Raw genomic sequence first — 14,091 nt, forward strand, 5'->3', positions numbered from 1 at the left:
CGTCCAGCTCCACTGTTTGTCTTTTAGAACTACCTCCTCAGCCTGTTTGTGAGTGTTTGGGAACGCTCACCAAATACTCAAGGCAAACAAAAACCTGTTTGCAATCGTTAGCTTATGTTTGCCAAATTGAACGCACCTCTGGTCTTCTCGTCCAACAAGTCAATTATTTGATGCCCATTCAGTAGGAAAGTGAACTAGATGTAGTGACCTGTTGCCTAGAAAGTTCATGGTTCTTTTTGACAAATTAGGACATGATTTTCCAACACATTGTGCTGGTACTTAGTGACTGATCTGAGGTCAGAGACAGCTCCATGGGGGAGAAGTTATGGCTGGGGGTTTTAGGTGAAGTTATGAAATCCAGACTACACTAAATATCCACAATGGAAATTTCACACAGTGTTGCTAACTAAACCTATATATTTTGGTTGCATCCTGTGATTTCTGTCATGCTGACATGATTGATGCTCTGTCAAGTGTTAAGCTATCCCAGTGTTATAATCAAACCAGCAAGTCAGCATCTACCTGAGCCATTATAAAGTGGGAGAGGGCTACTCCTGTGCACTGTTGTTTTATCTCACAACATTTTTTAAATCAATTAGGTTAACATTTCACAGAAAGCCAATGTAAGTGAATGTTTCCTCTGTGATTTCTGATCAATAGAGCTTGAGCAGACCGCGTTCTGTGCGTTCATTTATCAAATGTCCTGATATAGCTTTTATGGAGTCCCAATGTTATGCCAGTTTGTTTCTTTGTGTAGGACACACAACCGTAACCAGGCCTTGGCTGCTATGTACTATGCATGTTCCCAGTCCCTCCCCTTTCTTAGGGAAAAATTAGTTGTAGCAGTACAATAATATAGGATGACTCTTTGGTCAGTTGGTTTAGGCAGTGCAGTGACTTAAACCTCTGAAACGAAAATCCGGTCCTTAGAATGACCCCTTTGTCTGTTTTAGCAAGGTTGTGCTCTTGCCCATCACCTGATCTGTTCTGATCCACCTTATCACACCCCAGCTCACAGTGGCAGTCTCAGAGGGAGGATCGGTCTGCAGTCTAGACTGCTGATACAGTCTCAGATTTGGAGAATCCACTGAGATGTGCACTGCATTACAATCGAGTGGCATTCTGGTGTTTTGTGGACAATTGCAGATAGGCTAACCTGATGAAGTGAAATCTTTCAGAACCGGTTATGACTTAGCTGTTTTAGACAATCTTACTGTTGTACTAGCAACTCTTGTATATTTCTTTATGAAATGGAGTAAAAAACAGATCAGTTGTAAGGTTCAGGGAGAGTAGAGAGAATTGTTAATAGAAATAAAAGTATGATATTGAAATTCATATTAACTTTGTTGGAAGCTGTTTTAATGTCTAGCACAGTGGAGGAGCTGTTTTGATGTTTGATATCGACACACTTATTCTATAGATTTAGTAGTCTTGGAGTGATTGTCTGAAATAGTCCTCTCTCTTTCACTCTGTTCTCAGATCCTCACCTTTGAGACGAAGAACCCTGTGGAGCTTGCTGAGCGTCTGCGGGCCGTCTGCGGCAACCAGAGCAATGCGTACGCCCGTCTGCTGGAGTACCGCCTCAACGCGCTGCGGGGCCTCTGGGGCGCCCAGCGGCAGCTGGCCCTGGAGGAGCAGCAGGATCGCGAGGGCGTCCCGGGCCCCTCGGCCAGCTCCATGGGTGTGGGCGCAGCGTCCGGCGCCGGAGTTGGGGGCTCGTCCGGGACGTCGGGATCCGACGAGGAGGCCCTGGCCATGTTGAAGCGGCAGGGCCTGCTGCACCACCACCACTCGCACGGCCACCACGGGCACCAGGCGGCCGGGCACCAGGCGGGCGGCGCGGAGCAGGCGCCCTTCACCTCGCGCGTGGGGCTGCTCTTGCTCTTCCCGCTGCTGCAGTCACAAACGCGCAACGACCCGGCGCTCTGCGGCGTCACGGCCGAGGTGCTGCTGACCTGCCTTCGCGACTGCCAGCCGCTCAGCCTGGGCAAGGAGCCCGCGGACTGCCTCAACGGCCTAGAGGGGCTGCTGTGCACCTGGCTGGAGGAGGGGGGGCCCGGGGCTGGGGTCCCACGCCCGCTGCACGGGATGCAGAGGGAGAACGCTGCCGCCGCCCTGGTGGCCCTTGCCTGTGCCAGGTGAGACAGAAGGCCTTTTAATGCAGATATCCCGCAATAATCACGAGAAGAAGAGGCAACATTATGCAGCGGTAGTCACCTAAACAGAGGCGGCAGAGTGCTGTTGTTGCCCCACAGACAGACAGACAGACAGACAGACAGACAGACAGACAGACAGACAGACAGACAGACAGACAGACAGAGAGAGATTAAAAATTCAGTAACGTTACCTGTTAAAAAATGCGGATTATTGAATCATCTCTCAGGAGATTGAATAATATCACAGCAAGGGTTTTCTAGGCTGAGTGTGTGTATCCCTAGTGCAGTAAGCCATATTCGTGATGAGCCCGAAGCCTTCTTCTGTCGCTCTGTATCACACTGCAATGGATGTGTGTGTTTTGAGGAAACATCGTCCCAATTTAGACCTCTGGCCTGAGGCGCCGTAGGCTGAGTGTTTCAAGAGGGGATGAGGTCAGTGCGTTAACCAAACAGAGGCACCACTGCTGAGGGCCTGTTTTGTTTCATCTCTGGCTGTTACCCCTGATGATCGGTCCTAATGGAGCCAGATCCTGGCTGCTGCCCCTAATATGACATCAACCAGCAATGTGAGGGTAGACATCAGTAGTTGAAGGTGGGGGGACTTTTTAAGGTGAATTAGGTCATTATGATCAGCATGGCTCCTTCTGCTTTTCGACATATAATGCTTAAAATGAGAGCAGATAAGGAGAGACCTGCATTATATATGAAGGAGAGCAAAGGTCCATAAAATGTATTGGTAGATGTCGGAGGCATATGATATTACTGTTACTTTTCAGGGACCTTTTACTTGGGGACAGTTTACTTAATTACCAACTGCCAAAAGGCCCATTTTCTCCCTCATGCTAATCTCTCTTTGTTCTGTTCTCGATCTCTCGTTCTCTCCTCTCTCTCTCTCTCTCTCTCTCTCTCTCTCTCTCTCTCTTCCTTCTGTACTCTGTTTTCTTTGTGTGGTTTCCATTGCTTTTTAAAGCCCACTGCTGGCGGTGACACGGGAGCTTGAGTTGTCAAAAGCAGAGTGGTGAAATGGTGGTGGTGGTGGTGGTGGTGGCAGTGGCGTTCTGGGCTCTGCCGCTTTTGTGCAAGCGTCTCTTTGGCTCTTTGTGTGAGGGAAGCGTCCAGCGTTCTGGCTTCTGCTGGGCTCTTTACGTCCCCACGACCCCCTCCACCACCACCACCACCCCCACCCAACACACAGGGGTCAGAGGGAGGCAGAGCCTGGGCTTTCACAAGGGTGGGATGGGAGGTGTTTGTATTGGGATTGGTGGACAGAATCTGACTCGTATATTCTAGATGCACTGTTTATGTCTGTCTCGACGTGTGTTTGTATCTTTGTTTCGTGTTGTTTGTGTGTTGTGTTGTTGTGGAGGCTGTGTTTTGACTGACTCCCAAAAACACTCCGTTCACTTGAACACAAACTCAATATGGGGATGTCATGATTAACACCCACAAAGGCACACACACACACAGACAAATGCAGGGGTTAAATGTCACACCACTTTGTCTTGTCCTCATTTGATGACGTCAGCAGCTGTGGAGTAAGCGAACTTTTGAGGCATTTGTGTCAAGCAGGTCTGAATCAGCTAATATTATGACCTCAGCCCTGTGCCTGTGTAACACTGACTCACACTGCCGATGACTTCCCACACTCCATAAACCATACACATCCAGAAACACTCCTCCCCTTATTCTCATAATGTTATTTTGTCATCCACCTAATATAATTCCTGGTCTTTCTGTCTATGTGTGTGTGTGTGTTTGTCTTTTCCCAGGGGATCCTTGAAGACGTTCATCCATACAGTCCACCTGCTGCAGAAGCAGACAGACCTAGGCCAGCTGCCTGTGGCCGATGTGTTGTACAGGTGAGCGTGCCCGGTCACTCCCGCACAGCACCTGCATGCCTAATACCAGCAGGGCCGTCCACATCCGGCAGGGCACTCCAATGCCCCCACTGTTCACTTGTCATCGTAGAACATTTTGGGGACATTTTGAACTGGCTTTGAGCTGTCTGCAAGTGGAAGGGAAAGCACACAAGCCAGCAATGTTATCTTTTTAAACACTGCGCTTGTTTTTCATGACCAGCATTAGAACTGGATTTGCATTAGACAGAACTGGTTTTATTCTACTTTGTTGAACAGTTCTGCTATATGGACAAGGAATTGCTGGATTATGGATGAATATATTTTATAGCTTAGTGAGACTATACAGATATAAAAACTCTCTAATAACTAATGCATAGATTTCTAATGCAGATCTATTAACGTTAAAATGCTTAACATATTAGCACATACATTGACACAAATCTTAACATCGTCATAACCATTCACTGTTCTATATGAACAGTCTATGGTCATAACACATCAAATGCTAATCCCTTAATTAAGTGGCTATGTAGTGACTAATGACTGTTACCACCACTTCCTGACTTTTCTTTTGGTTTCCTGCACATGATGAGCTCCTAACATCATTCAGTGAGAGCAGGGCCGGTGTTTTGATATGATCAGGGCCGCGCTGCCCAGCCCACCGCTGTGTTTGGAGGCTGAGCTAATTCACCTTCCAGCCAATTTGCTAATGACCTGAACGTTCTACCACTGAGATAAAACCGTTAAATGTGACACGAAAAGGAGAAGAAAAAAAACGCTATTGCATATCTTTGAATCATCCCAAAATCTCTATAGTTAGTGACTTTTTATATATATATTCTTTTGCTTCCGTGAGGGAAATTTGGTCTCTGCATTTATCCCAATCCGTGAATTAGTGAAACATACACAGCACACAGTGAACACACAGTGAGGTGAAGCACACACTAACCCGGAGCAGTGAGCTGCCTGCTACAGCGGCGCTCGGGGAGCAGTGAGGGGTTAGGTGCCTTGCTCAAGGACACTTCAGCTGTGGATGTGGGCATGGGAGAGCAGTGCTCAACCACTTCCCCCGCCCACATTTTTCCTACTGGGTCAGGGATCGAACCAGCAACCCTTCGGTTACAAGCCCGAAGCCCTAACCAGTAGGCCACTGCTTCCCCATATTTACCCTTTCAGTTGCATAAACAAATGTGCATTCCTAAGGCATTTCCAGTGGCACAGAAAACAACATTGAGCTAATGGAAACTTGATGACAAAAAAGTTTTAAGAGCATTATTTTGTAGAGCATTATGCTGAAGTCTGGTTCATTTTCATTTCAAAGTATCTGCGTTGGTTTTGAACGTTTCCACCGGAAACCGTCTAGGAAACAACTGAAAGGGTCTATACGCCTAGTTACCGGTAATTATTTGGCAAGAACAGCCCAGTTTTCTGTATCACTCCGCTCTATCTCTCTAGTTTTCTGCAGCACTCTTATTAATCTCAAGTCAGTTATCGTATCGGTATCGGCCACAACAAACCAATAAATATCGGTTATCGTTATCAGCCATATATGGTTGACGGGTATCACTCCAAGGTGCCCGAGGGCACAGCGACAGCCGCTAACCTACGCAATGTCATGCCTGCCATGTCTATAAATAGGTCGTCTCTTCACCTGACACATGAACTGCTTCTTATCGCTGGTTTATTTTTCTTTTTTTGTTCTATATTTTAGAGTCTGTTGTATTGTTAATACCATCACGTCCGCAAACAGCAGTTGGTGGATCTCAGTGGCTTAGGCTGGTGTTGGGGATCGCTTTAAAGTGTTGTCAGCATCCCTGCCTTGTGTTTTGCACTCCTGTGTAGGTGTCACTGTAATTAAACTCTCTCTTTCTCTTTCTCTTTCTCACTCTCTCTCTCTCTCTCTCTCTCTCTCTCTCTGTCTTTGTCTTTCTTTCTCGCAGGCTGCTGCTTCTAGAGGGGGGGCCGGGCTCTCCATCATGTTTATTAGGGGGGAAACACAGTGTCTCCTGGGGCTTTGAGGACATGCTACCTACCCCAGACAGCAATGCAGCCGCAGCTGAGAGCAAAGGTGTGTGTGTGTGTGTTTGTTTGATTGTTTGTTTGTTTGTTTGTGGTGAAAAGGGTGGGGTGTGAATGGTCTGTCTGTCTCAGTGTCAGTATCTGTGTTTCTCTCATCACACATGCATGGATGTGTGTTGCGTTGTATTGTGAGTGAGTGAAACTGCATTGCCATTTTATAGGCCGCCTCTATAGCGTCCTCTGCGTGCTTGTTTGTGCACATACTTCTCCCATTGGGCATGTGCGGTAAGCTATGACTAAGCTCTTTGTCTTCAGCATGCTGGTGTCAGTATACTGGACGAGGTCCATTGGCCTTTTTAAATTCAGTGCCAGCCCCCCCCCCCCCTTCCAATGCGATGATTAATTCATATCCATCCGTATATTATTCATTTCAGTGTTTCATGGGACGCCCTGGCACCATGTAGTTTGGGCTCATTTTGACTGTTAAAGAGGCGCATTCTCCTCATGAAGCCGATAGTTGCTATGTTTCTGAATTCTGCTGAGCACAATTCTGGTGCCGAGTGATCGATGAGCTGACCTTGGGCACTCCTGTAAGCCAATACATCCCCCCCCTTCAGTTCACAAGTCGCTGATTTGGGACGTGACCTGACCTGCCCACACCACCATCCATCCCAGAAACCCTTGTAGGTGTAGACCAGCTGAGCTGCTCCCAGATCAGCCGCCCTGCTTTCAGACACCCTCCTGTATGTAGTTTTAGCACAGGGAGCTGATAAAGGTTGCCATCCCGCAGGCAGAAGAACACACTCAATCATAATGGTGATGTCCAGCAGAGACCCATTCTCAAGGTGTATGCATACGTATATATGATCTTGCTACTCTTCACGTTATAGCTCAGTGGAGCATTCACAGAACTCCACACACAGATTTAATCGCTGGACTCAGATTCGAATCGCTGGACTCAGATTTAATCGCCGCACAGAACACAAGTGGTTGCTTTCCATCTCCACGCTAGCGCTCTTACTGAGTCACCATAAGTAGGCAGAGAGGGTATGGCGGCTGATGAGGAAGCAGGCTGGAGAGAGAGTCTGGTTTGGGGGTGAGGTGCAAGAGCCCCCTGCTGGTCCTCGGGAAGTCTAGCGGCCTCGAATGAATCAGGGGCCCGCAGTCCCCCCCCCCCCCCCCACACCACCTGCTATGAGTCAAAGCCAATAGCTTATGTGTCTCTCTCTCTCTCTCTCTCTCTCTCTCTCTCTCTCTCTCTCCCCCCTGTTCTCTCATGGGACGTATACAAAGTGATTGGTTCCATCCCTTTCGTTTTTGTTCTTGTCGTCATCCCACTGTTCTGTGTGTACCTGTTTCCTAATGACTTTATCTTTATTATCACCTGTTTCATCTCTCTCTCTCTCTCTCACTCTCTCTCTCTCTCTCCTCTCTGTCTCCCCCTGCTGCAGACACAGACCTGGGCCGTTGCTTGGCCACTGACGGTCTCTATCTCTACACCACCAACTCCTTTGGGAGAGGCCTCAGCAAGCTCGGCTCCGGCCTACACGGCACACTGAGGTAACGCGAACCTAGAGCTAAAAATACACACACACACACACACACACACACACACACACACACACACACACACACACACACACACACACACACACACACACACACACACACACACACACAAAATACCCTGCACATATTTAACATATCTGACCATTGATATACCCTGGTGAACGTTGTGTACTTCTTCATCAGGGTATTTGTAATGTTGGTCACATTTGTAGCCACACACGTACACATGTCCAGAGTAACATTCACCTCTGCTATCAATATACAGGCCCTCCCACCACATCCACATGTCAAGATACTTTCTCAATGCCAATAACACATGCTCTTCATTTACTCACACGCTACATGTGGACCCGTCCCACATAACAGTGATGTTATGTTCAAGAGTACTGTTCAAATGCACTGACATCATCTAAATGTCTTTTATCTCTCTCTCTCTCTCTCTCTCTCTCTCTCTCTCTCTCCATCCCTCTCTCAGGGGCTTTGTGTACTGTCGTAATGAGGAGCTGGAGGCTGGCTGGGTGGTCTACTGTAGTGGCCGCCTGCTCCATCGCCCCACCTCCTTTGATGCCAAACCACACCAACTCTGCCAGGTCATGGACCCCTACACGCTGCAGGTAATGCACACACACACACACACACACACACACACACACACACACACACACACACACACACACACACAAGCTCTTATCTGCAGCCCCTTTACTCTTTGTGCAAAACACTCATCCACCCAGGGCTGGAAATTAACTTTTAAGTTAAAACATCTATTTGTACCAGCCAATGACAAGTACATGGTCAAATTCACCAGCCACTCAAAAGTAAATAATGACTTTCCCTGCCTGCATACACCTGTCGTGGCATGGACGATTTCACTGACCAGTCAGACACATGCTGACTTAAATTATCAACTCCTACATTTTCCATGTGCATTTGCACTACAAAACACGCGCATACACACAAACACACATCCGGTGGTGCATAACTCTCACACACTCACTAGTGCTGCTGGGTGTTTCACCCTCTTCACCGGCTAGTGTGAACATCAGCACTCTGTTTCACACTGGAGTGCTGAACACGCCAGCTGGACCTCACTTCACAACACTGAGTGTGTGCAGAGAAGAGTGTGAAAAGGGGCGTCGCACCATTTCACACCATGTTTCCATGCTTTAGCCACATTCATTGATAAAGGCAAACATTGAGTTTTTGTTCAGCCTTTTATAGACGTTTTATTCTGGTTTTAATGTTAACACTGCTAGATTCTCATCCCCCATCAATCACTTTGCCACAGTGTGTCAGAAGTAAAGAGAATTTTACCACTTGCAATTGACAATCAAGCATTAACTTAAAGGAACCATATGTAAGATTGTGGCCAAAACTGGTACTGCAATCACTTTCAAATTACTGTAGAGCCATGTATCCAAAGATAATTAATGCGTAGCAAGATGGGTCGTCCTAGTTCATGTCTATTAGGGCAAAGTGGAGTTCAGTCAGAGACTGGTTCTGGTTCAGTCCCCGCCTGCACAGGGGCGTGTCACTGACGTATGACTGACGTTTGACCGCCTCGGTTCCACGCCAGACAGAAGCCAGAGTACAAAACAAACTTGGTGTACACCTTCATTAATGTTGATTTTCTCCCGACTGGAGGATCATACTGTCACAACATTCTCCTGAAATGGGGAGGAGGGTTTGGAGATCATGATACCGTGTCCGAAATGTGCATCCATTGCTCAGAAAAATAAGGCTTTGACAAATTCTGGGAAATTCTTGGATTCTGCCATAGACCTCAATGTTAAAAAGGGAGCCCGATCACTGCATAAATGGGGGATAGTGGCCCCCACCTCGTGCAGGGCGTGTACTACTGCTACCCTATTTGCATACATTTCCAGGGACAGGAAATGGCCTGTCAGGAAGTATCTTCGTAATCAACCATCTTTGATGTATCCCCTCCCCCTCCCCCTGACTCGAGGTTGTGAACCCGGATGCCGAAACACTACTGACTTTGTGATTAGTAGATAGGTGGAGGGTGGCGCATCAGGCCAAAACACAACATGACATGACAAAACACAACATCAACATCAGTTGAGGGCTGCAATTTCACTTTTTAAATGACAATATCCTGGCCGGACTACTGTTGTCAGTGATATAAGTATTTGAAATGAACATGATTTCTTAATGTCTAGTGACATATCAGGGCCATTTTATGATTAATTGAAATACATTTCTTACATACGGTTCCTTTAATTGTCCTCAAGTTATAGACCATTAGATATATCTTTTCCTGGGTAAAGTATGAATATGTGAAAACCTTTCTTTTAAATGTATCAGCAGTTATCACAGAGATCTTGAATATCAAATATTTTAGCAGTGGAAGGCGTGAGTTGGGCTTCAAGTTGATTTTGCCAGTTAGTCATCCTCAGATAAGCTCAATTATGGCTGAACCATGATTTACGTTGGTAGATAGATACAAGCTCGTCACAACTGCTAATCTGTGTTAATCCTCCGTTGGCATCTTCTGTGCACGCCTGCTCTCTCTCTCGCTCTCGCTCGCTCTCCCAGGTGGTGCAGATGGTGGCCATGCCTGCCCACCACTTCCCCGTGGGCAGCAGCCTGACCTCCCTGCACCTGTGCTCGGACGGCAGCTACCTCTACTGGGTCTGGTCCCCCGTCAGCCTCAACGAGAAGACCCAGAAAGGCCACTCCGTCTTCATGGACGTCTTCCAGCTCTCAGTAAGACCACCCACAGACTAGCGAAAAGCCTCACACACAGATAATGCCAGTGGAAATACATTATAATTGATTGATTTGATTGGTTCATTGATAAGTTTATTTTACAGGAACTATGTGCATTATAGGACGGAGCCAGATTATAGCACAAATTTACATCTGTCGTCCCTGTACATCTCATGATTGATTGATTGATTGTACATCTCATGATTGATAGATTTTGTCTGTCTGGAGTGTTGAATGGAGCCTTGAATGTTATTATTCCCAAAAGTAAGCTTGAGGTTATGTACCAGTGATGGGGATTGCAGCAGTGTCACCTAGTCTGATGTGTGCTTTGAATCAGGACTCGCCTGTCTCTGACTCGGCCCATTCTGTCCTGCCCCCCACAGACGCAGTCGGGGCTGTGCGTGGCCGACGTCCTTCAGGAGCGCGTCATCCTGTCGCGCAAGGAGGGCGAGTCGTCCAAGTGTCTGAACGAGCTGCTGCTGAGCCGCATGTCGCGCTTCCGCGCCTCACACTCGGCCACGCTCGCCGCCCTCACTGGCTCGGCCATCACCAACCCCGTCAAGGAGGAGCAGTCAGGTGAGCCGCCACAATCACACCGCCGACGGGGTGGTGGTCACTTTCAAAATGGCCGGACAATGATGGTAGTGATGTTGATGGTAATCATGGTTGTGAGCATATGATGAGGTAGACTGCGTCTGGGGATGGGGGTCTGCATCCCTTCAGTTTTGATTGGTGGTGGCATTTGTTTGTGATTGCGCTGATTTTTCTAAACTTTTCTTTCTTTCTTTCTTTCTTTCTTCTCTCTCATGTCTTTGCTTCTCTCTCTCTCTCTGTTTCTTCACTTCTACGCTATCTCTCGTCCAGTAGTCAACACCAGCTGTGGACTCCCACTGAAGACCCTGAGGAAGACGCCCATGTACGTGTGCGGCACCTACCTGGTGATGGTGGCGCCGCCGCCAGGCGTAGCGGGCAGCTCAGCCACCCGCTCCCTGTTCGGAGGCACAAGCGGCCTGTCCTCCCTCAAGAGTAAGATCCGAGACACCGCAGTCGCACTAAGCACTTCTGTAACACTTCTAATGTGTTGCTTTGGGTCATTCATGTCAATCAAATAAAAGAAACCAGCCAGGCTTACACGGCAGATTACACGATTTTAGCCCGATTTTGCCACCATTTTGTCGTAGCTGACAAATTTCCAGTGTCGTGCCTGAATATGAAAGATTGGGAATGACGTCGAAAGAGGAACGCGTCTTGTAATGTGACATATTCAACGACCGGCGATTTATTGTCTGCGATGTTTCACGACTCCATGACCAAAAGTCTAGCATGTCGGAATTTTTGTTGACCTAAACACTATGACGACACGCAACGAGTAGGCTACGATATGCTACATGATCTTGTAGGACTAATGTAGCCAATCTCCAAGATGCGGCAAGAATTAATGTTTCTATGATCGCCTAGTCTGACATGGTTCATCGCCAAAGACCATCGTAGAAGACAAAAAATTGTGTGTAATCTCCACAGGCTGTTCGGCTTTATAATAGTTTCTCTCCTGCTCCACATATTTGTATGGACTGTTCACATTTCTGCTGTTTCTCATTGTCCTTCTCATCCTTCACCCTCCGTCTTGGTCTACCTCTTTCTCTCCAGTCCTAGCGTCCAGTCTGGTGTTCAATCTAGCAGATGGTCAGTTCCTCAGCCGTGTGGACCTCATCGACGCCCCAGGCAGCTCTCTGGGCCGTGGAGCCCAGGTTGGAGGACTGGGTAAGGGCACATCTGTAACCTGGTGGCATTGGCAGAAGTGTCTGGAAACGACTCTGGTTTCCAGACATGCCAGGAACGAGAAAAGACAAGGAACGAGACACACACTGTGTGTGTTGTGCGAACTGATTATGCATAATGTGTGTGATAGTATGTCATTTCCTCCTGACCAGCCTCATGTTGAATGGTAATTATAAATGTCTTGGTTGTAATTAGCTCCCCCACCTCAGCTGTTATTAGTAATGAAAATATGCTTCGCTAATTGCAAATGTGTTCCACTTCATCACCTTTGTCTGAGGGATATTGCAATGCCCTTGTTTCAGAGAGGCGTAGGCAGCATGATGGTAGGGCTCTCTGTAGCTGGAGTTTTAAGTGCTTCTCCTACGCTGGTGTTTTCAGGGGCCTGCTATGACGCCCTAAACAACTTGATCTGGACGTGCTCCAGCGACTACATGGACCAGTGGTGTAACCCTGGCAACCAGGCCTTCCATCACGTGTGCCAACGTCTGGGCGTTAGCCACCTAATCCAAGAGCCCACGGGTAAGACATGCCTTTTTCCATGCCCTTCACTCATTTTCTCTCTCTCTGTCCCTCCCTCTTTCTCTCTCTCTCTCTCTCTCTCTCTCTCTCTCTCTCTCTCTCTCTCTCTCTCTCTACACATCTGTCTCTTTGTGGCTGTTCTCAGAAGCCCTCACATTCTTAAGCCATTGTTAAGTGTACACCATGTTAAGCTTTAAGCTTTAAACTCTGCATGTGTCCCATAAAGATGAAAGTGTACCACACACCCATTACACAGATAATGGTCAACATTGCGGTCATTAAGTATATTGCGTCCTAGAGGGTTGTGCCACCTTAGGCAGGCCCCATCTGGTTTGCCTGTTTTATAGCAATACAAGTTGTGTGTAAAATGGTTGTTTACAAAACAGAATGTTGTAAACAAACAGACCATCTTCCCAATGGCAGTGTGTGTTTTAACCAGCTATTCTGTATACAAGAAGCAGACCCTTGTGGAGCAGGAAGTCACAATTACAGGGCTAGACTGCATCTGGCACTAATTATATAATGACTGTCTTCACTAGTGGTGAACCAGTGTAGTAGCTGCATTTGTTGGAGCGCGTGGTAGACATTGTTTGTTGTTGCTGGCTTGTATTTGTTTGTACCTTAACAAGTGCAGTCCAGTTATACATTACAAAGCAATACAATACTTGTTTTCTAATTCAACACATTGCTCTTCACAGTCCTCGATCTAAAACGGAGGTCAGACAATGTCTCAGGCATGATAACCCCTGTCCTACCACGTCATCAACACGTTGCTCTATTTATGCATTCACCTGACATCTTTGTCCAAAGCGACTCACAGATCCCAATAGCCGGGGCCAGTCTCTCTGGAGTTGGGAATTGAATACATTTCTTTTGTGTGGCTACTGCATGCTAGCCGAGCTCCTTAGCTACTACACTGCCACCTCCCACACGCGTTACTTCAGAGACACGGAAGAGGAAGGGGTCTATAATTTGATTGCCCATTTCATTAAGAACATCAGCTCCAGACTTTCCCCCTGAATCCCTAGCCTGTCCCTTTTAACTGGCCTCTCCTCCTCCTCCTCCTCCTCCTCCTCCAGACGAGATGGTGGGGACGGGCAAGGTCATCAGCCAGCTGCTGCACCACGTGGGCGCCATGTGCATCCACCAGCTGAACCTGCTGGCGGCCAGCGGCCCCGCCATGCCCATGGGGCCCCTGCTGGGCAAGCAGCACCCCATGGAGGCGCGCCACTTCAGCAGCATCTGCGACATCATGGAGAAGGCCATGGTCAACGGCGACACCTGCATCATCCGCTGCATCCTGGTCGTCTTTCAGGTGAGTGGACGCGACACGCGGGGGTGCCACGGGGGTGGTGTGGTGGACCTCCCATTTAGGAGCAGGTTTATTCATGTGGCACCATTCCGATAGCTTTCAAAAGTGCTTTGAAAATGAGCAGAGAAAAAGAATATTCAAAAGGGAA

The 14,091-nt window shown here is 47.7% G+C and overlaps 1 protein-coding gene across 11 annotated transcripts in view; it reads left to right on the forward strand.

Moving 5' to 3' along the window:
* The window catches only part of LOC121689321 (probable E3 ubiquitin-protein ligase HECTD4), a 70,821-nt gene that overhangs the window by 4,238 nt on the left and 52,492 nt on the right, over window positions 1–14,091 (forward strand). For 7 of the 11 annotated variants that reach the window (XM_042069024.1, XM_042069026.1, XM_042069029.1 and 4 more), the window contains exons 2-12: window positions 1,480–2,138; window positions 3,926–4,015; window positions 5,956–6,083; window positions 7,486–7,594; window positions 8,079–8,217; window positions 10,160–10,330; window positions 10,717–10,909; window positions 11,198–11,359; window positions 11,981–12,094; window positions 12,491–12,631; window positions 13,711–13,946. In XM_042069024.1, coding sequence (XP_041924958.1) covers window positions 1,480–2,138; window positions 3,926–4,015; window positions 5,956–6,083; window positions 7,486–7,594; window positions 8,079–8,217; window positions 10,160–10,330; window positions 10,717–10,909; window positions 11,198–11,359; window positions 11,981–12,094; window positions 12,491–12,631; window positions 13,711–13,946 — 2,142 coding nt within the window. The remainder of the gene's footprint in view (window positions 1–1,479; window positions 2,139–3,925; window positions 4,016–5,955; window positions 6,084–7,485; window positions 7,595–8,078; window positions 8,218–10,159; window positions 10,331–10,716; window positions 10,910–11,197; window positions 11,360–11,980; window positions 12,095–12,490; window positions 12,632–13,710; window positions 13,947–14,091) is intronic. The other 4 variants (XM_042069025.1, XM_042069034.1, XM_042069028.1 and 1 more) reach the window with 1 other exon arrangement.

Source organism: Alosa sapidissima, chromosome 18 (genome assembly GCF_018492685.1).
Source record: "Alosa sapidissima isolate fAloSap1 chromosome 18, fAloSap1.pri, whole genome shotgun sequence".
Classification (NCBI taxonomy): Eukaryota; Metazoa; Chordata; class Actinopteri; order Clupeiformes; family Clupeidae; genus Alosa; species Alosa sapidissima.